Here is a 20769-nt window from a genome sequence, read left to right as displayed (position 1 = left end):
TGTGGATGATGTAGTTGTGGTTGAAGGAGTTGTTGTAGATGGTGTTGTTGTGGCTAATGTTGTTGATTTGGACGGTGTAGTTGTGGTTGCAAGTTGTTGTGGATGATGTAGTTATGGTTTGATTGGAGTAGTTCTTGTGGATGATCTAGTTGTGGTTTGATCAGTTGTTGTGGACGGTGTTGTTGTGGTTGGAGTAGTTGGTTTAGATTGTTTAGTCGTGGTTTGAATAGTTGTTTTAGATAGTGTTGTCGGGGTTTGATTAGTTGTTTTAGATGGTATAGTTCTGGTTTGAGTAAGTATTTTATATGGTGTAGTCGAAGAAGGTGTCATGGATAGAGTTGTTAGGGATGGTGTGGCCTTGGTTGAAGTTGTTTGGGATGTAGTAGTTTTAGTTGAAGTAGTTATTGCTGTGGATTGTGTGGTCGTTGTGGGTGTAGTGGTAGATGGTGTTGTCGTAGTTGGAATTGTTTTTGTGGACGGAGTAGTGTTGGTTGATTTTGTTGACGGTGTAGTCGTGGATGTCGTAGTTGATGGTGTGGTTGGTGTGGTCGTGGTGGCAGTAGTTGTTGTTGTTGACCGAGTCGTGGTTGGAGTTGTTGTGAATTGTGTAGATGGTGTAGGCGTAGTTGGAGAAGGTGTCATTGATGGAGATGTTGATGTTGTGGTTGGTGTGGTCGTGGTTGGAGAAGTTGTTGTTGTTGATGTTGTACTCGTGGTTGGAATTGTTGTTTTTGTTGACGGTGTAGGCGTGGTTGGAGTACTTGTTGTGGTCGGTATGGTCGCACTTGGAGTAGTTGATGTTTTGGTTGGTGAAGTGGTGGTTGAAGTAGTTGTTGCTGATGGTGTGGTCGTTGTTGGAGTAGTTGATGTTGTGGTTCGTGTGGTCGAAGTTGAAGTTGTTGTTGATGGTGTATTTGTAGTTGGAGTTGTTGTTGTGGATTGTGTAGTCGTGGTTGGAGTAGTTGTTGCTGTTGTTGGTGTAGTCGTGGTTGGAGTTGTTGTTGCTGTTGTTTGTGTAGTCTTAGATGGAGTTGTTGTTGCTGTTGATGGTGTAGTCGTAGTTGGAGTAGTGGATATTGTTGATGGTGAAGTCGTGGTTGAAGTAGTTAATGTTGACGTTAGTGTGATCATAGTTGGAGTAGTTGCTGTTGACGTTGGTGTGGTCATGGTTAGTGTAGTTGTTGTTGTTGTTGATGTTTTAGACGTGGTTGGAATAATTAAAGTTTTTGTTGGTGTGGTCGTACTTTGAGTAGTTGTTGTTGAGTGTGTAGCCGTGGTTGGAGTAATTGATGTTTTGATTGGTGTGGTCGTGGTTGGAGTAGTTGATGTGATGGATTGTTGTACTCGTGGTTGGAGTAGTTGATGTTGTGGTTGGTGTAGTCGTGGTTAGAGTAGTTGATGTTGTGTTTTGTGTGGTCGTGGCTGAAGTATTTGATGTTGTTGATTGTGTACTCGTGGTTGGAGTAGTTGATGTTGTTGTTCGTGTGGTCGTAGTTGAAGTTGTTGTTGATGGTGTATTTGTAGTTGGAGTTTTTGTTGTGGATTGTGTAGTCGTGGTTGGAGTTTAGTTGTTGCTGATGGTGTGCTCGTGGTTGGAGTAGTTGATGTTGTGGTTCGTGTGGTCTTAGTTGAAGTTGTTGTTGATGGTGTATATGTAGTTGGAGTTGTTGTTGTGGATTGTGTAGTCGTGGTTGGAGTAGTTATTGTTGTTGTTGCTGTAGTCGTGGTTGGAGTTGTTGTTGCTGTTGTTGGTGTAGTCTTAGATGGAGTTGTTGTTGCTGTTGATGGTGTAGTCGTAGTTGGAGTAGTGGATATTGTTGATGGTGTGATCATAGTTGGAGTAGTTGATGTTGTAGTTGGTGTGATCATGGTTGGTGTAGTTATTGTCGTTGATGCTTTAGATGTAGTTGGAGTAATTGATGTTTTTGTTGGTGTGGTCGTAGTAGGAGTAGTTATTGTTGTTGAATGTGTAGTCGTGGTTGGAGTAATTAATGTTTTTGATGATGTATTCGGGGTTGGAGTAGTCGATGTTTTGGTTGGTGAAGACGTAGTTGGAGTAGTTGTTGCTATGATTTGTGTGGTCGTAGTTGAAGTTGTTGTTGTTGATGGTGTATTTGTAGTTGGAGTCGTTGTTTCTGTTGTTGATGGTGTAGTCGTGGTTGGAGTAGTTGATGTTGTGGTTGGTGAGGACGTAGTTGGAGTAGTTGTTGCTGTAGTAGTAGTAGTCGTGGGTACTGTAGATGTAGACTGTGGTGTTGTTGTAACCCTCGGTACAGGTGTCATTGGAGGGTGTGTGGTAGATACTGTTGACCCTGTTGTAGTAATCGTGGGTAGTGTAGATGTAGACATCGTTATTGTAACCCTTGGTACAGGTGTCATTGGAGGGTGTGTGGTAGATACTGTTGACGCTGAAGTAGTAGTCGTAGGTACTGTAGATGTCGAACGTGGTGTTGTTGTAACCCTCGGTACAGGTGTCATTTGTGGGTGTGTGGTAGATACTGTTGACCCTGTAGTAGTAGTCGTGGGTACTGTAGATGTAGACTGTGGTGTTGTTGTAACCCTCGGTACAGGTGTCATTGGAGGGTGTGTGGTAGATACTGTTGACGCTGTAGTAGTAGTCGTGGGTACTGTAGATGTAGACTGTGGTGTTGTTGTAACCCTCGGTACAGGTGTCATTGGAGGGTGTGTGGTAGATACTGTTGACCCTGTAGTAGTAGTCGTGGGTACTGTAGATGTAGACTGTGGTGTTGTTGTAACCCTCGGTACAGGTGTCATTGGAGGGTGTGTGGTAGATACTGTTGACGGTGTAGTAGTAATCGTGGGTACTGTAGAGGTAGACTGTTGTGTTGTTGTAATCCTCGGTACAGGTGTCATTTGAGAATGTGTGGTAGGTACTGTTGACGCTGTAGTAGAATTCGTGGGCACTGCAGTTGTAGACTGTAGTGTATCTGTAACTCTCGGTACAGGTGTCATTTGAGGGTGTGTGGTAGATACTGTTGACGCTGTAGTAGTAGTCGTGGGTACTGTAGTTGTAATCTGTGGTGTTGTTGTAACCCTCGGTACAGGTGTCATTGGAGGGTGTGTGGTAGATACTGTTGACGCTGTAGTAGTAGTCGTGGGTACTGTAGAGGTAGACTGTTGTGTTGCTGTAACCCTCGGTACAGGTGTCATTGGAGGGTGTGTGGTAGATACTGTTGACGCTGTAGTAGTAGTCGTGGGTACTGTAGATGTAGACTGTGGTGTTGTTGTAACCCTCGGTACAGGTGTCATTGGAGGGTGTGTGGTAGATACTGTTGACGCTGTAGTAGTAGTCGTGGGTACTGTAGATGTAGACTGTGGTGTAGCCGTAACCCTCGGTACAGGTGTCATTGGAGGGTGTGTGGTAGATACTGTTGACCCTGTAGTAGTAGTCATGGGTACTGTAGATGTAGACTGTGGTGTAGCCGTAACTCTCGGTACAGGTGTCATTGGAGGGTGTGTGGTAGATACTGTTGACGCTGTAGTAGTAGTCGTGGGTACTGTAGTTGTAATCTGTGGTGTTGTTGTAACCCTCGGTACAGGTGTCATTGGAGGGTGTGTGGTAGATACTGTTGACGCTGTAGTAGTAGTCGTGGGTACTGTAGATGTAGACTGTGGTGTTGTTGTAACCCTCGGTACAGGTGTCATTGGAGGGTGTGTGGTAGATACTGTTGACGCTGTAGTAGTAGTCGTGGGTACTGTAGATGTAGAATGTGGTGTTGTTGTAACCCTCGGTACAGGTGTCATTGGAGGGTGTGTGGTAGATACTGTTGACGCTGTAGTAGTAGTCCCGGGTGCTGTAGATGTAGACTGTGGTGTTGTTGTAACCCTCGGTACAGGTGTCATTGGAGGGTGTGTGGTAGATACTGTTGACGCTGTAGTAGAAGTCGTGGGTACTGTAGAGGTAGACTGTAGTGTAGCTGTAACTCTCGGTACAGGTGTCATTGGAGGGTGTGTGGTAGATACTGTTGACGCTGTAGTAGTAGTTGTGGGTGCTGTAGATGTAGACTGTGGTGTTGTTGTAACCCTCGGTACAGGTGTCATTGGAGGGTGTGTGGTAGATACTGTTGACCCTGTAGTAGTAGTCGTGGGTACTGTAGATGTAGACTGTTGTGTTGCTGTAACCCTCGGTACAGGTGTCATTGGAGGGTGTGTGGTAGATACTGTTGACGCTGTAGTAGTTGTAGTCATGGGTACTGTAGATGTAGACTGTTGTGTTGCTGTAACCCTCGGTACAGGTGTCATTGGAGGGTGTGTGGTAGATACTGTTGACGCTGTAGTAGTAGTCGTGGGTACTGTAGATGTAGACTGTGGTGTTGTTGTAACCCTCGGTACAGGTGTCATTGGAGGGTGTGTGGTAGATACTGTTGATGCTGTAGTAGTAGTCGTGGGTACTGTAGATGTAGACTGAGGTGTTGTTGTAACCCTCGGTACAGGTGTCATTGGAGGGTGTGTGGTAGATACTGTTGACGCTGTAGTAGTAGTCGTGGGTACTGTAGATGTAGACTGTGGTGTTGTTGTAACCCTCGGTACAGGTGTCATTGGAGGGTGTGTGGTAGATACTGTTGACGCTGTAGTAGTAGTCGTGGGTACTGTAGAGGTAGAATGTGGTGTTGCTGTAACCCTTGGTACAGGTGTCATTGGAGGGTGTGTGGTAGATACTGTTGACCCTGTAGTAGTAGTCGTGGGTACTGTAGATGTAGACTGTGGTGTTGTTGTAACCCTCGGTACAGGTGTCATTGGAGGGTGTGTGGTAGATACTGTTGACGCTGTAGTAGTAGTCGTGGGTACTGTAGATGTAGACTGTGGTGTTGTTGATGTCGACATTTCAGTTGTAGATATAGGCTCAGCAGCGGTAGATGTCGGTATTCGAGTCGTTGACGTCGGCGTTTCAGTTGTAGACTTCGGTAACTCAGTTGTAGATGTCAGTATTCGAGTTGTCGACGTCGGTGTTTCAGTTGTAGACTTCGGTAACTCAGTTGTAGAACTCGGTATTTTAGTTGTTGACGTCGGTGTTTCAGTTGTAGACTCGGGAACTCAGTTGTAGAACTCGGTTTTTTTAGTTGTTGACGTAGGCTTACCAGTTGTAGGTGTCGGCATTCGAATTGTAGTTGTCGGTATTCGAGTTGTTGACGTCGGCGTTTCCGTTGCAGATGTCCGTATTTGAGTTGCAGATGTCGGTATTTCAGATTTTGATGTTGGTACCACAGTTGTAGAAGTTGGTATTTGAGTTGCAGATGTCGGTATTTGAGTTGCAGATGTCGGTATTTGAGTTGCAGATGTCGGTATTTCAGATGTTGATGTTGGTACCTCAGTTGTAGATGTCGGCATTTCAGTGTTAAAAATCGGCATTTGAGTTATTGACGTTGGTATCTGAGTTGTAGATGTCGGTATTTGAGTTGTAGATGTCGGTATTGCAGTAGTAGATATCGGTATCTGAGTTGTAGATGTTGGTTCCTCGGATGTAGATGTCGGTATTGCAGTAGTAGATATCGGTATTCGAAATGTAGAAGTTTGTTCCTCAGATGTAGATGTCTGTATTTCAGTTGTCAGAAATTGAGTTGTTGACGTTGGTATTTTGGTTGTAGAAACCGGTACCGGTACATCAGTTGCAGACGTCGGTATATCAGTTGTTGATGTCGGTATTCGAGTTCTCGGTATCTGAGAAGTAGATACCGGTTCGTCAGTTGTAGATGTCGGTATATGAGTTGTTGACGTCGTTGTTTCATTTGCAGACGTCAGTGACTCAGTCGTAGTTGTCGGCATTTGAGTTGTTGACCTCGGTGTTTTAGTTGTAGACATAAGTTCAGCAGTTGTAGACGTTGGTGCCTGAGTTGTAGATGTCGGTACTCGAGTTGTTGATGTCGGCGTTTCCGTTATAGATGTCGGTATTCGAGTAGTTGATGTCGGTATTTCAGTTGTATACGCAGGCTCACCAGTTGTAGAGGTCGCTTCCTCAGTTGTAGATGTCGGAATTTCCAATGCAGACGTCGTCAGCATTTCCGTTGTAGATATCGATACTTCAGTTGTAGACGTTAGTACCGTTGTTGCAGATGTCGGTATTTCAGTGTTGGAAATCGGCATTTGAGTTGTTGACGTCGGTATCTGAGTTGCAGATGTTGGTTCCTCAGATGTTGATGTTGGTACCTCAGTAGTAGATATCGGTATCTGAGTTGTAGATGTTGGTTCCTCAGATGTAGATGTCGGTATTGCAGTAGTAGATATCGGTATCTTAGTTGTAGATGTTGGTTCCTTAGATGTAGATTTCTGTATTTCAGTTGCAGATGTCGGTGTTTCATATGTTGATGTTGGTACCTCAGTAGTAAATATCGGTATCTCAGTTGTAGATTTTGGTTCCTCAGATGTAGATTTCTGTATTTCAGTTGTAGATGTCGGTATTTCAGATGTTGATTTTGGTACCTCAGTAGTAGGTATCGGTGTCTGAGTTGTAGATGTCGATCTTTCAGATGTTGATGTTGGTACCTCAGTTGTAGATGTCGGTATCTTAGTTGTAGATTTTGGTTCCTCAGATGTAGATGTCGGTATTGCAGTAGTAGATATCGGTATCTTAGTTGTAGATGTTGGTTCCTTAGATGTAGATTTCTGTATTTCAGTTGTAGATGTCGGTATTTCAGATGTTGATTTTGGTACCTCAGTAGTAGATATCGGTAATTGAGTTGTAGATTTTGGTTCCTCAGATGTAGATTTCTGTATTTCAGTTGTAGATGTCGGTATTTCAGATGTTGATTTTGGTACCTCAGTAGTAGATATCGGTAATTGAGTTGTAGATTTTGGTTCCTCAGATGTAGATTTCTGTATTTCAGTTGTAGATGTCGGTATTTCAGATGTTGATTTTGGTACCTCAGTAGTAGATATCGGTATCTGAGTTGTAGATTTTGGTTCCTCAGATGTAGATTTCTGTATTTCAGTTGTAGATGTCGGTATTTCAGATGTTGATTTTGGTACCTCAGTAGTAGATATCGGTATCTGAGTTGTAGATTTTGGTTCCTCAGATGTAGATTTCTGTATTTCAGTTGTAGATGTCGGTATTTCAGATGTTGATGTTGGTACCTCAGTAGTAGATATCGGTATCTGAGTTGTAGATTTTGGTTCCTCAGATGTAGATTTCTGTATTTCAGTTGTAGATGTCGGTATTTCATATGTTGATGTTGGTACCTCAGTAGTAGATATCGGTATCTTGGTTGTGGATGTTGGTTCCTTAGATGTAGATTTCTGTATTTCAGTTGTAGATGTCGGTATTGAAGATGTTGATGTTGGTACCTCAGTTGTAGATGTCGGTATTGCAATAGTAGATATCGGTATTCGAATTGTAGAAGTTGGTTCCTCCGATGTAAATTTCTGTATTTCAGTTGTAGATGTCGATGTTTCATATGTTGATGTTGGTACCTCAGTGGTAGATATCGGTATCTGAGTTGTTGACGTCGGTATCTGGGTTGTAGATGTTGGTTCCTCAGATGTAGATGTTGGTACCTCAGTAGTAGATATCGGTATCTTAGTTGTAGATGTTGGTTCCTTAGATGTAGATTTCTGTATTTCAGTTGTAGATGTCGGTGTTTCATATGTTGATGTTGGTACCTCAGTAGTAGATATCGGTATCTGAGTTGTAGAAGTTGGTTCCTCAGAAGTAGATTTCTGTATTTCAGTTGTAGATGTCGATGTTTCATATGTTGATTTTGGTACCTCAGTAGTAGATATCGGTATCTGAGTTGGTGATTTTGGTTCCTCAGATGGTATCTGAGTTGGTGATTTTGGTTCCTCAGATGTAGATTTCTGTATTTCAGTTGTAGATGTCGATGTTTCATATGTTGATTTTGGTACCCCAGTAGTAGATATCGGTATCTGAGTTGGTGATTTTGGTTCCTCAGATGTAGATTTCTGTATTTCAGTTGTAGATGTCGATGTTTCAGATGTTGATTTTGGTACCTCAGTTGTAGATGTCGGTATTGCAGTAGTAGATATTGGTATTAGAATTGTAGATGTCGGTATTCCAGTGTTAGAAATCGGCATTTGAGTTGTTGACGTCGGTATCTGAGTTGTAGATTTTGGTACCTCAGAAGTAGATATCGGTATTTGAATTGTAGAAGTTGGTTCCTGAGACGTAGATGTCTGTATTTCAGTTGTCAGACTTTGAGTTGTTGACGTCGGTATCTGAGAAGTAGATACCGGTTCTTCCGTTGTAGATGTCTGCAAATGAGTTGTTGACCTCGGTGTTTGAGTTGTAGATACGGCTATCTTAGTGATAGATGATGACATTGGTGTTTCATCCGTTGGCATTTGGCTCGCAGATGACGTGAACAGCAGGTTTTGTGTAGACATTTGTTCTTTCTGTGAAGATGTGTGCCAATTGTCTGTCGTTTTCATTTTCGTCTGGGTTGTAGACATCGAATCACTAGTTTTTAATGCAGCTACAGTTGTAGTTGAAGCATCAGCTGTCGACGAAGCTTTCGTTGAAGACGAACCTCTTGTTGTAAATTCACTTCCAGACGAATCCTTGGTTGTAGATTTTGTTGAATCCTGCATGTTAGACATAGCTTCAGTTGTAGATGTAGCTTCATTTGAATAGGATATTGCAGTTGTAAACCCGGCTTCAGTTGTGAACGTAATTTCAGTTAATGCCGAAGTTTCATATATTGACGAATCATTGGCTGAAGATGTCGCTTTCGTTAAAGTTGTAGCTTCGATTGTAGGCGTAGATCTATGTGCAGGCGTTGTGTCGGTAAAAGACAAAGGCTCTGTATAAAACTTGTCTTCACTTGTAGACGTAGCTTCAGAAATATGCGTGGTTTCTTTCGATTCGATAGGTAGGGTCGTTACAGGAACTGAGGGTGAAATATCCCTCATTGAATGTGTAACAGAATTGTCATCTCTTGATGATGTCGTAGCATGTGTTGGAGACATCATACCGCCCATAGAATGTGTGGATGTTTTTTCTGTTAAAGGTGTCGCTTTATTTGTAGAAATAAGAAAAGTTGAAGACGGAGGTTCAGTTGTAGATGTAATTTCAGGTGTAGACGAAGGTTCAGTGGTAGACGTAGCTTTAGTTGTAGATGTAACTCCAGTTGTAGACGTAGCTTCAGATGTAGACAGAGGTTCAGTTGTGGACAAAGGTTCAGTTTTGGACAAAGGTTCAGTTATAGTAGTCGCTCCAGCTGTAGAAGAAATTTCAGTTGAAGACATAGTTTCATTTGGAGACATAGCATCAGTTGTAGACGTAGTTTCAGTTATAGTCGTTGTTGTAGGTGTATATTCAGTGGTAGATGTAGCTACAGTTGAAAGTGAAACTTTTGGTGTGGATGAAGGTTCGGTTTTATATTTGCCTTCAGCTGTGGACGAAGGTTCTGTTTTAGAAGAAGTTTCAGTTGTAGTTTTAGTATCTGTATTTGATGTTGCCGCACGTGTTCGTGACTTCATGCCGCCAATTGAATGTGTTGCTGATACTGTGGTTGTAGTTTTAGTATCTGTATTTGATAATGTCGTATGTGTTGGTGACATCATGCCGCCCATAGAATGTGAGGATGCTCTGGTGACAGATGTGGTGGTGTCTGCTAATGATGGAGTGGCATGTATTGGAGACATTATGCCGCCCATTAAATGTGTAGATGGTGTGGTTTCTTTCTTTGTTGTTGTGTCAGTAGCAGTTGACGTATTAACAAAGTCTTCAGTAGTAGTCATCACTTCAGTGGTAAGGCCAGATTCAGAAGTTGATACTGTTGTAGTGTAAGATATTGATTGTGTGGTAGATGTTGCGTCAGTGGAAGACGTGGGTGAAGAGGAATGTGTAGATACAGTAGTGGAAGTTACTTCTGTTGAAAAAGTAGATTCTGGTGATAACGCAGCTACAGTAGATGAAACTTCCTCCGTGGAGAACGTGGACGTTTCAGACGTAGCATAAGTTGCAGATGAAGACGTAACGTCAAAAGTAGACGAATTTTCAGTTATTGATGACGTTTCAGTTCTGTATGGCATTTCGGTTGTGGTTGGACCTTCATGTGCAGATGCAGTTTCAGTTGTAGTCGAAGTATCTGTTGTAGACAACGTTCCAGTTGTAGAGAACGTTACAGTTGTAGACAAAACTTCAGATGTAGACAAAGCTTCAGTTTCAGTTGTAAATGAAGCATCAGTATTTGATGAAGTTTCAGTCGTGAATGTTGCTTCATTTGTTGATTCTTTGGTGGCTAGTTCTATTACCGTGGAAGAGACATTTACTGTAGACGATGGAAAGTTTGAAGTTGTTTTATAATCCATCTTGGGTACAGAAGTGTCCTCGAGAGCTGACGATTGTTCAATGTGATCTATCGTATGAGAAGTCGCTTCTGTGGCAGATGTTGTGACACCTATATTTGATGTTGTCGCACGAGTTGTAGCCATTACACCGCCCATGAAATGTGTTGTTGATACTGAAGTTGTACTTTTGGCTGTTGCATCAGAAGTTGTCGCATGTGTTGGAGACATCATGCCGCCCATGGGATGTGTTGTTGATCCTGAATTTGTATTTTTGGCAATTGTATTAGAAGTTGCCGCATGTGTTGGAGACATCATGCCGCCCATAGAATGTGTTGTTGATACTTGGGTTATAGTTTTGGTATCTGTACTTGTTGTTGTCGCATGTGTTGGTGACATCATACCGCCCATAGAATGTGTAGATGCTGCATTAACAGAGGTGGTGGTGTCCATTAACGATGGAGTGGCATGTGTTGGAGACATCATACCACCCACTGAATGTGTGGATGATGTAGTATTGGATTGTGTAGTTTCATTCTTTGTTGTTATGCTAGTAACAGTTGACGTATTAACAAAGTCTTCAGCAGTAGACGTTGATTCAGTGGGTATGCCAGATTCAGTAATTGATATTGCTGTGGTGGAAGGTATTGATTCAGTGGAAGATGTAGCGTCAGTGGAAGACGTGGGTGTAGAGGAGGATGTTGATACAGTAGTGGAAGTTACTTCTGTTGAAAAAGTAGATTCTGACGTAGACACCCCTTCAGTAGATGAAACTGCCTCTGTGGAGGAAGTGGATGTTTCAGAGGTAGCATAAGTAACAGATGAAGATTTAACGTCAGCAGTAGACGAAGTTTCAGTTGTCGATGAAATTTCAGTTCTAGATGGCGTTTCGTTTGTGGTTGGACCTTCATTTGTAGATGCAGTTTCAGTTGTAGTCGATGCATCCCTTGTAGACAAAGTTCCAGTTGTAGACAAAACTTCAGATGTAGACAAAGCTTCAGTTTCAGTTGTAGATGAAGCATCAATGTTTGATGAAGTTTCAGTTGTGAATGTTGCTTCATTTGTTGATTCCATGTTGCCGAGTTCGATTACAGTGGAAGACAAATTTTCTATAGACGATGGAACGCTTGAAGTTGTTTTATAATCCTTCGTGGATGAAGAAGTGTCCTCGAGAGTTGACGATAGCTCAATGTGATCTATCGTTTGAGCAGTTGGCTCTGTGGTAGATGTTATGACATTTATATTTGAAGTCGGTGCTTGTGTCGGAGACTTCATGCCCCCTATAGAATGTGTTGTTGATACTGGTGTTGTAGTTTTGGCATTTGTATTTGATGTTGTCGTATGTGTTGGAGCCATCATGCCGTCCATAGAATGTGTTGTTGATACTTGGGTTGTAGTTTTGGCATTTGTTTCTGATGTTGTCGCATGTGTTGGAGACATCATGCCGCCCATAGAATGTGTTGTTGATATTTGGGTTGTAATTTTGGCATTTGTTTCTGATGTTGTCGCATGTGTTGGAGACATCATGCCGCTCATAAAATGTGTTGTTGATATTTGGGTTGCAGTTGTGTCATCTGTATTGGTAGCTGTCGCATGTGTGGGAGACATCATACCGCCCATAGAATGTGTGGATGCTCTGGTGACAGAGTTGGTGGTGTCCATTAGCGTTGGAGTGGCATGTGTTTGTGACATCATACCGCCCATTGAATGTGTAGATGATGTAGGTTTGGGTGATGTGGTTTCATTCTTTGTTGTTATGCCAGTATCAGTTGACGTATTAACAAAGTCTTCAGCAGTAGTCATCACTTCAGTGGTAAGGCCAGATTCAGAAGTTGATACTGTTGTAATGGAAGGTATTGATTGTGTGGTAGATGACGCGTAAGTGGAAGATGTGGGTGTAGAGGAGGATGTAGATACAGTAGTGGAAGTTCCTTCTGTTGAAAACGTAGATTCTGATGAAGACACCCTTTCAGTAAATGAAACTGTCTCTGTCGAGGACGTGGACGTTTCAGCGGTAGCATAAGTTACAGATGAAGATGTAACGTCAGCAGTAGACGAAGTTTCAGTTGTTAATAAAGTTTCAGCTCTAGATGGCATTTCGGTTGTGGTTGGACCTTCATTTGCAGATGCAGTTTCAGTTGTAGTCGAAGCATCTGTTGTAGACAACGTTCCAGTTGTAGAGAACGTTACAGTTGTAGACAAAACTTCAGATGTAGACAAAGCTTCAGTTTCAGTTGTAAATGAAGCATCAGTATTTGATGAAGTTTCAGTCGTGAATGTTGCTTCATTTGTTGATTCTTTGGTGGCTAGTTCTATTACAGTGGAAGAGACATTTTCTGTAGACGATGGAACGTTTGAAATTATTTTATAATCCATCTTGGATGCAGAAATGTCCTCGGGAGCTGACGATTGTTCAATGTGATCTATCGTATGAGCAGTCGCTTCTGTGGCAGATATTGTGACACCTGTATTTGATGTTGTCGCACGAGTTGTAGCCATTACACCGCCCATGAAATGTGTTGTTGATACTGAAGTTGTACTTTTGGCTGTTGCATCAGAAGTTGTCGCATGTGTTGGAGACATCATGCCGCCCATGGGATGTGTTGTTGATCCTGAAATTGTAGTTTTGGCAATTGTGTTAGAAGTTGTCGCATGTGTTGGAGACATCATGCCGCCCATAGAATGTGTTGTTGATACTTGGGTTATAGTTTTGGTATCTGTACTTGTTGTTGTCGCATGTGTTGGTGACATCATACCGCCCATAGAATGTGTAGATGCTGCATTAACAGAGGTGGTGGTGTCCATTGACGATAGAGTGGCATGTGTTGGAGACATCATACGACCCATTGAATGAGTTGATGATGTAGAATTGGATTGTGTAGTTTCATTTTTTGTTGTTATGCCAGTAGCAGTTGACGTATTAACAAAGTCTTCAGCACTAGTCATCACTTCAGTGGTAAGGCCAGATTCAGTAGTTGATATTGCCGTGGTGGAAGATATTGATTTTGTGGTAGATGTAGCGTCAGTGGAAGACGTGGGTGTAAAGGAGGATGTAGATACAGTAGTGGAAGTTACTTCTGTTGAAAACGTAGATTCTGATGTAGACACCACGTCAGTAGATGAAACTGCCTCTGTGGAGGACGTGGACGTTTCAGCGCTAGCATAAGTTACAGATGAAGATGTAACGTTAGCAGTAGACGAAGTTTCAGGGGTTGATGACGTTTCAGTTCTAGATGGCATTTCGGTTGTGGTTGGACCTTCATTTGCAGATGCAGTTTCAGTTGTAGTCGAAGCATCCGTTGTAGACAATGTTCCAGTTGTAGAGAACGTTCCAGTTGTAGACAAAGCTTCAGATGTAGACAAAGCTTCAGTTTCAGTTGTAAATAAAGCATCAATATTTGATGAAGATGCTTCATTTGTTGATTCTTTGGTGCCTAGTTCTATTATAGTGGAAAATAAATTTTCTGTAGACGATGGAACGTTTGAAGTTGTTTTATAATCCATCTTGGATGCAGAAGTGTCCTCGAGAGCTGACGATTGTTCAATGTGATCTATCGTATGAGAAGTCGCTTCTGTGGCAGATGTTGTGACACCTATATTTGATGTTGTCGCACGAGTTGTAGCCATTACACCGCCCATGAAATGTGTTGTTGATACTGAAGTTGTACTTTTGGCTGTTGCATCAGAAGTTGTCGCATATGTTGGAGACATCATGCCGCCCATGGGATGTGTTGTTGATCCTGAAATTGTAGTTTTGGCAATTGTATTAGAAGTTGTCGCATGTGTTGGAGACATCATGCCGCCCATAGAATGTGTTGTTGATACTTGGGTTATAGTTTTGGTGTCTGTACTTGTTGTTGTCGCATGTGTTGGTGACACCATACCGCCCATAGAATGTGTAGATGCTGCATTAACAGAGGTGGTGGTGTCCATTAACGATGGAGTGGCATGTGTCGGAGACATCAAACCACCCATTGAATGAGTGGATGATGTAGTATTGGATTGTGTAGTTTCATTCTTTGTTGTTATGTCAGTAGCAGTTGACGTATTAACAAAGTCTTCAGCAGTAGTCATCACTTCAGTGGTAAGGCCAGATTCAGCAGTCGATATTGCTGTGGTGGAAGATATTGATTTTGTGGTAGATGAAGCGTCAGTGGAAGACGTGGGTGTAAAGGAGGATGTAGATACAGTAGTGGAAGTTACTTCTGTTGAAAACGTAGATTCTGATGTAGACACCCCTTCAGTAGATGAAACTGCTTCTGTGGAGGACGTGGGTATTTCAGAGATAGAATAAGTAGTAGAAGATGTAGCGTCAGCTGTAGACGAAGTTTCAGTTGTTAATAAAGTTTCAGTTCTAGCTGACAGTTTGGTTGTCGTCATAGCTTCAGATGCAAATGCAGTTTCAGTTGTTGTCGGAGCATTCGTTGTAGACATAGTTCCAATTGTTGACAAAATTTCTGTTACGGCTGTAGATGAGGAATCAATATATGATGAAGTTTCAGTTGTGAACGTTGCTTCATTTGTTGATTCTTTGGTGCCTAGTTCGTTTACATTGGAAGGCAGATTTTCTGTAGACGATGGAATGTTTGAAGTTATTTTATTATCCGTCGTGGATGTAGAAGTGTTGTCGAGAGATGACGAAAGCTCAATGTCCATCGTATGAGCAGTTGCTTCTGTGGAAGATGTTGTGACACCTTTATATGAAGATGTCGCATGAGTTGAAGCCATTATACCTCCCGTGTAATGTGTTGTTGAGACTGAGGTTGTAGTTTTGGAATTTGTATTAGAAGTTGTCGCATGTGTTTGAGACATCATACCACCCATGGAATGTGTGGATGCTCTGGTGACAGATGTGGTGGTGTCCATTAACGTTGGAGTGGCATGTGTTGGAGACATTATACCGCCCATAGAATGTGTAGGTGATGTAGTGTTAGTTGGTGTGGTTTCATTCTTTGTTGATATGTCGACAGCAGATGATGTATTGGTAAAGAAAGAGTCTTCTGCAGTTGTCACCACTTCAGTGGTAAGGTCAGCTTCAGTAGTTGTTATTGCTGTAGTGGAAGGTATTGATTGTGTGGCAGATGTAGCGTCAGTGGAAGATGTGGGTGTAGAGGAGGATGTAGATACAGTAGTGGAAGTTACTTCTGTTGAAAACGTAGATTCTGGTGATGACGCAGCTATAGTAGATGGAACTTCCTCTGTGGAGAACGTTGAAGTTTCAAACGTAGAATAAGTTACAAATGAAGATGTAACGTCAGCAGTAGACGATGATTCAGTTGTAGATGAAATTTCATATCTAGACGACGCTTCAGTTGAAGATTCAGTTTCAGTTGCAGTCGGATCATCAGTTGTAGACAAAGTTTCAATTGTAAATAAAACGTCAGATATAGATGAAGCTTCAGTTACAGTTGTAGATGAAGTTTCTATATTAAATAAAGTTTCAGTTATGAACGTTACTTCACTTGTGGATTCTTTGGTTCCTAATAAGACTTCAGTGGAAGACAGATTTGCAGTTGACGGTAAAACATTTTGAGTTGTGGATACAAAAGTGTTATCGACAGATGCCGATTGAGCAGTTGCCTCTTTAACAAACGTCGCAAAATCTCTTAACGAAGTTGTGGAATACGTTGGACTCATCCTGCCTCCCATGGAATGCGTTGTTTGCACTGGTGTTGTTGTTGTTGCATCTGGTATGGCAATTGTGGCATGAGTTGGGGACATCATGCCTCCCATGGAATGCGTTGTTGGTATTGGGGTTGTAGTTGAGACATCTGGAATGGCAGTTGCTGCATGAGTTGGAGCCATCATGCCTCCCATGGAATGCGTTGTTGAGACAGGGGTTGTAGTTGAGGCATCTGGGTTGGCAGTTGTTGCATGAGTTGAAACCCCCATTTCTCCCAAAGAATGTGTTGTTGAGACAGGGGTTGTAGTTGAGGCATCTGGGTTGGCAGTTGTTGCACGACTTGGAGCCATCATGCCTCCCATGAAATGTGTTGTTTGTACTGGGGTTGTAGTTGAGGCATCTAAGATGGCAATTGTGGCATGAGTTGGGGACATCATGCCTCCCATGGAATGCGTTGTTGGTACTGGGGTTGCAGTTGAGGCATCTGAGTTGGCAGTTGTGGCATGATTTGGAGCCATCATGCCTCCCATGGAATGTGTTGTTGGTACTGGGGTTGTAGTTGTGGCATCTGAGATGGCAGTTGTTGCATGATTTGGAGCCATCATGCCACCCATGGAATGCGTTGTTGAGACAGGGGTTGTAGTTGAGGGAACTGGGTTGGCAGTTGTTGCATGACTTGAAGACACCATGCCTCCCAAAGAATGTGTTGTTGGTACTGGAGTTGTAGTTGGGGCATCTGGAATGGCACTTGTTGCACGACTTGGAGCCATCATGCCTCCCATGAAATGTGTTGTTGGTACTGGGGGTGTAGTGGAGGCATCTGAGATGGCAATTGTGGCATGAGTTGGTGACATCATGCCTCCCATGGAATGCGTTGTTGGTACTGGAATTGTAGTTGAGGCATCTGGAATGGCAGTTGTTGCATGAGTTGGAGCCACCATGCCTCCCATGGAGTGTGTTGTTGGTAGTGGGGTTGTAGTTGAGGCATCTGAGTTGGCAGTTGTGGCATGAGTTGGAGCCATCATGCCTCCCATGGAATGTGTTGTTGGTTACTGGACGTTGTAGGTAGTTGTGGCATCTGAGATGGCAGTTGTTGCATGAGTTTGGAGCCATCATGCCTCCCATGGAATGCGTTGTTGATACTGGGGTTGTAGTTGAGGCATCTGAGTTGGCAGTTGTAACATGAGTTGGATCCATCATGCCTCCAATGGAATGTGTTGTTGGTACTGGGGTTGTAGTTGAGGCATCTGAGTTGGCAGTCGTTGCATGATTTGGATCCACCATGCCTCCCATGGTATGTGTTGTTGGTACTGAGGTTGTAGTTGAGGCATCTGTGTTGAGGATGTTGCATGAGTTGGAGCCATCATGCCTCCCATGGAATGTGTTGTTGGTACTGGGGTTGTAGTTGAGGCATCTGTGGTTGAGCATTGTTGCATGAGTTGGAGCCATCATGCCTCCCATGGTATGTGTTGTTGGTACTGGGGTTGTAGTTGAGGCATCTGAGTTGGAAGTCGTTGCATGATTTGGATCCACCATGCCTCCCATGGTATGTGTTGTTGGTACTGGGGTTGTAGTTGAGGCATCTGTGGTTGAGGATGTTGCATGAGTTGGAGCCATCATGCCTCCCATGGAATGTGTTGTTGATACTGGGGTTGTAGTTGAGGCATCTGAGTTGGCAGTTGTTGCATGAGTTGGAGCCATCATGCCTCCCATGGAATGTGTTGTTGGTACTGGGGTTGTAGTTGAGGCATCTGAGTTGGCAGTTGTAACATGAGTTGGAGCCATCATGCCTCCCATGGAATGATGTTTGTTGGTACTGGGGTTGTGTAGTTGAGGCATCTGAGTTTGGCAGTTTGTTGCATGAGTTTGAGCCATCATGCCTCCCATGGAATGTGTTGTTGGTACTGGGGTTGTAGTTGAGGCATCTGAGTTGGCAGTTGTTGCATGAGTTGGATCCATCATGCCTCCCATGGAATGTGTTGTTGGTACTGGGGTTGTAGTTGAGGCATCTGAGTTGGCAGTTGTTGCATGATTTGGATCCACCATGCCTCCCATGGTATGTGTTGTTGGTACTGGGGTTGTAGTTGAGGCATCTGTGGTTGAGGATGTTGCATGAGTTGGATCCACCATGCCTCCCCATGGTATGTGTTGTTGGTACTGAGGTTGTAGTTGAGGCATCTGTGGTTGAGGATGTTGCATGAGTTGGAGCCATCATGCCTCCCATGGAATGTGTTGTTGATACTGGGTTGTAGTTGAGGCATCTGAGTTGGCAGTTGTAACATGAGTTGGATCCATCATGCCTCCAATGGAATGTGTTGTTGGTACTGGGGTTGTAGTTGAGGCATCTGAGTTGGCAGTTGTTGCATGAGTTGGAGCCATCATGCCTCCCATGGAATGTGTTGTTGGTACTGGGGTTGTAGTTGAGGCATCTGAATTGGCAGTTGTTGCATGAGTTGGAGCCATCATGCCTCCATGGAATGTGTTGTTGGTACTGGGGTTGTAGTTGAGGCATCTGAGTTGGCAGTTGTTGCATGAGTTGAGCCATCATGCCTCCCATGAATGTGTTGTTGGTATTGGGGTTGTAGTTGAGGCATCTGTGGTTGGATGTTGCATGAGTTGGAGCCATCATGCCTCCCATGGAATGTGTTGTTGGTACTGGGGTTGTAGTTGAGGCATCTGAGTTGGCAGTTGTTGCATGATTTGGATCCACCATGCCTCCCATGATATGTGTTGTTGGTACTGGGGTCGTAGTTGAGGCATCTGAGATGGCAGTTGTTGCATGAGTTGAAGCAATCATGCCTCCTATTGAATTGTTGTTGTTACTGGGGTTGTAGTTGAGGCATCTGAGTTGGCAGTTGTTACATGACTTGGATCCATCATGCCTTCCATGGAATGTGTTGTTGGTACTGGGGTTGTAGTTGAGGCATCTGAGATGGCAAATTGTGGCATGAGTTGGGGACATCATGCCTCCCATGGAATGCGTTGTTGATACTGGGGTTGCAGTTGACGCATCTGAGTTGGCAGTTGTTGCATGAGTTGGAGCCACCATGCCTCCAATGGAATGTGTTGTTGGTACTGGGGTTGTAGTTGAGGCATCTGAGTTGGCAGTTGTTGCATGAGTTGGAGCCATCATGCCTCCCATGGAATGTGTTGTTAGCACTGGAGTTGTAGTTGAGGCATCTGAGTTGGCAGTTGTAACATGAGTTGGAGCCATCATGCCTCCCATGGAATGCGTTGTTGGTACTGGGGTTGTAGTTGGGCATCTGGAATGGCAGTTGTTGCATGAGTTGGAGCCATCATGCCTCCCAAAGAATGTGTTGTTGGTACTGGAGTTGTAGTTGGGGCATCTGGAATGGCAGTTGTTGCATGAGTTGGAGCCATCATGCCTCCCATGGAATGTGTTGTTGGTACTGGGGTTGTAGTTGGGGCATCTGGAATGGCAGTTGTTGCATGAGTTGGAGCCATCATACCTCCCATGGAATGCGTTGTTAGTACTGGAGTTGTAGTTGAGGCATCTGGGTTGGCAGTTGTTGCATGACTTGAAGCCACCATGCCTCCCAAGGAATGTGTTGTTGGTACTGGGGTTGTAGTTGGGGCATCTGGAATGGCAGTTGTTGCATGAGTTGGAGCCATCATGCCTCCCATGGAATGTGTTGTTGGTACTGGGGTTGTAGTTGGGGCATCTGGAATGGCAGTTGTTGCATGAGTTGGAGCCATCATGCCTCCCATGGAATGTGTTGTTGGTACTGGGGTTGTAGTTGGGGCATCTTGAATGGCAGTTGTTGCATGAGTTGGAGCCATCATGCCTCCCATGGAATGTGTTGTTGGTACTGGAGTTGTAGTTGGGGCATCTGGAATGGCAGTTGTTGCATGAGTTGGAGCCATCATGCCTCCCATGGAATGTGTTGTTGGTACTGGGGTTGTAGTTGGGGCATCTGAGTTGGCAGTTGTTGCATGATTTGGAGCCATCGTGCCTCCCATGGAATGTGTGGTTGGTACTGGGGTTGTAGTTGTGGCATCTGGGTTGGCATTAGTTGCATGAGTTGGAGCCAACATGCCTCCCATGGAATGTGTGGTTGGTATACTGGGGTTGTAGTTGTGGCATCTGGGTTGGCATTTGTTGCATGAGTTGCAGCCACCATGCCTCCCATGGAATGAGTTGTTGACACTGGGGTTGTAGTTGAGGCATCTGAGTTGGCAGTTGTTGCATGAGTTGAAGCCATCATGCCTCCCATGGAATGTGTTGTTGGTATTGGGGTTGTAGTTGAGGCATCTGTGGTTGAGGATGATGCATGAGTTGGAGCCATCATGCCTCCCATGGAATGCGTTGTTGATACTGGGGTTGTAGTTGTGGCATCTGGGTTGGCAGTTGTTGCATGAGTTGGAGCCATCATGCCACCCATGAAATGCGTTGTTGATACTGGGGTAGTAGTTGTGGCGTCTGGGATGGCAGTTGTTGCAGGAGTTGGAGCCACCATGCCTTCCATCGAATGTGTTGTTGGTAATGGGGTTGTATTTGAGGCATCTGTGGTTGAGGTTGTTGCATGAGTTGGGGACATCATGCCTCCCATCGGATGTGTTGGTGTGGTCATTGACATCACTGGGAGGAACATATATGGAAGGCAGATAAACATCCACATTCCATATCTATTCCCCATAGTCCTCATGTTCCTTGAGCCACCTACATATATAATACAGAATAATCAACGAAAGATAAGTTTGCAAATATTAGATCCTCTCTTGATAAATCAAAATGGCAGTGTTCCATCGTTTAAACGGTGTAATTTCGCACTATGTACCCCATTTTTTAAATACTCTTTTATTATAAGGAGGATTTTATTCAACGGAAATGTCGTAGTCCTTTGTAAAATCCGTCATTGTCATAG

At 43.6% G+C, this 20769-nt stretch overlaps 6 protein-coding genes across 6 annotated transcripts; all 6 read right to left on the bottom strand.

Moving 5' to 3' along the window:
- Positions 1-111: 111 nt before the first annotated feature.
- Positions 112-1167, bottom strand: LOC138322168 (uncharacterized). The gene has a single exon (XM_069266219.1). The coding sequence runs from the start codon at positions 1165-1167 to the stop codon at positions 112-114; it is 1056 nt and encodes a 351-aa protein (XP_069122320.1).
- Positions 1168-1386: 219 nt separating this feature from the next.
- On the bottom strand, positions 1387-4845 carry LOC138322167 (mucin-2-like). Its single transcript, XM_069266218.1, has one exon. It carries the CDS (start codon positions 4843-4845, stop codon positions 1387-1389), a length of 3459 nt encoding a protein of 1152 aa, XP_069122319.1.
- A 210-nt stretch (positions 4846-5055) lies between these two features.
- On the bottom strand, positions 5056-16905 carry LOC138322166 (serine-rich adhesin for platelets-like). The gene has a single exon (XM_069266217.1). The coding sequence runs from the start codon at positions 16903-16905 to the stop codon at positions 5056-5058; it is 11850 nt and encodes a 3949-aa protein (XP_069122318.1).
- A 27-nt stretch (positions 16906-16932) lies between these two features.
- Positions 16933-18082, bottom strand: LOC138322165 (uncharacterized). Its single transcript, XM_069266216.1, has 2 exons — positions 17002-18082; positions 16933-16961 (listed from the first exon to the last, which is right to left on the bottom strand). The coding sequence occupies exons 1-2, from the start codon at positions 18080-18082 to the stop codon at positions 16933-16935; spliced, it is 1110 nt and encodes a 369-aa protein (XP_069122317.1).
- Positions 18083-18094: 12 nt separating this feature from the next.
- On the bottom strand, positions 18095-19097 carry LOC138322164 (uncharacterized). Its single transcript, XM_069266215.1, has 2 exons — positions 18434-19097; positions 18095-18312 (listed from the first exon to the last, which is right to left on the bottom strand). Exons 1-2 carry the CDS (start codon positions 19095-19097, stop codon positions 18095-18097), a joined length of 882 nt encoding a protein of 293 aa, XP_069122316.1.
- Positions 19097-19768, bottom strand: LOC138322163 (integumentary mucin A.1-like). The gene has a single exon (XM_069266213.1). It carries the CDS (start codon positions 19766-19768, stop codon positions 19097-19099), a length of 672 nt encoding a protein of 223 aa, XP_069122314.1.
- Positions 19769-20769: the final 1001 nt, after the last annotated feature.

The sequence above is a fragment of the Argopecten irradians genome, chromosome 4 (assembly GCF_041381155.1).
Source record: "Argopecten irradians isolate NY chromosome 4, Ai_NY, whole genome shotgun sequence".
Classification (NCBI taxonomy): domain Eukaryota; kingdom Metazoa; phylum Mollusca; class Bivalvia; order Pectinida; family Pectinidae; genus Argopecten; species Argopecten irradians.
Note: the sequence above shows the minus strand (reverse complement) of the source record. Positions and strands in the feature narration are given on the sequence as shown.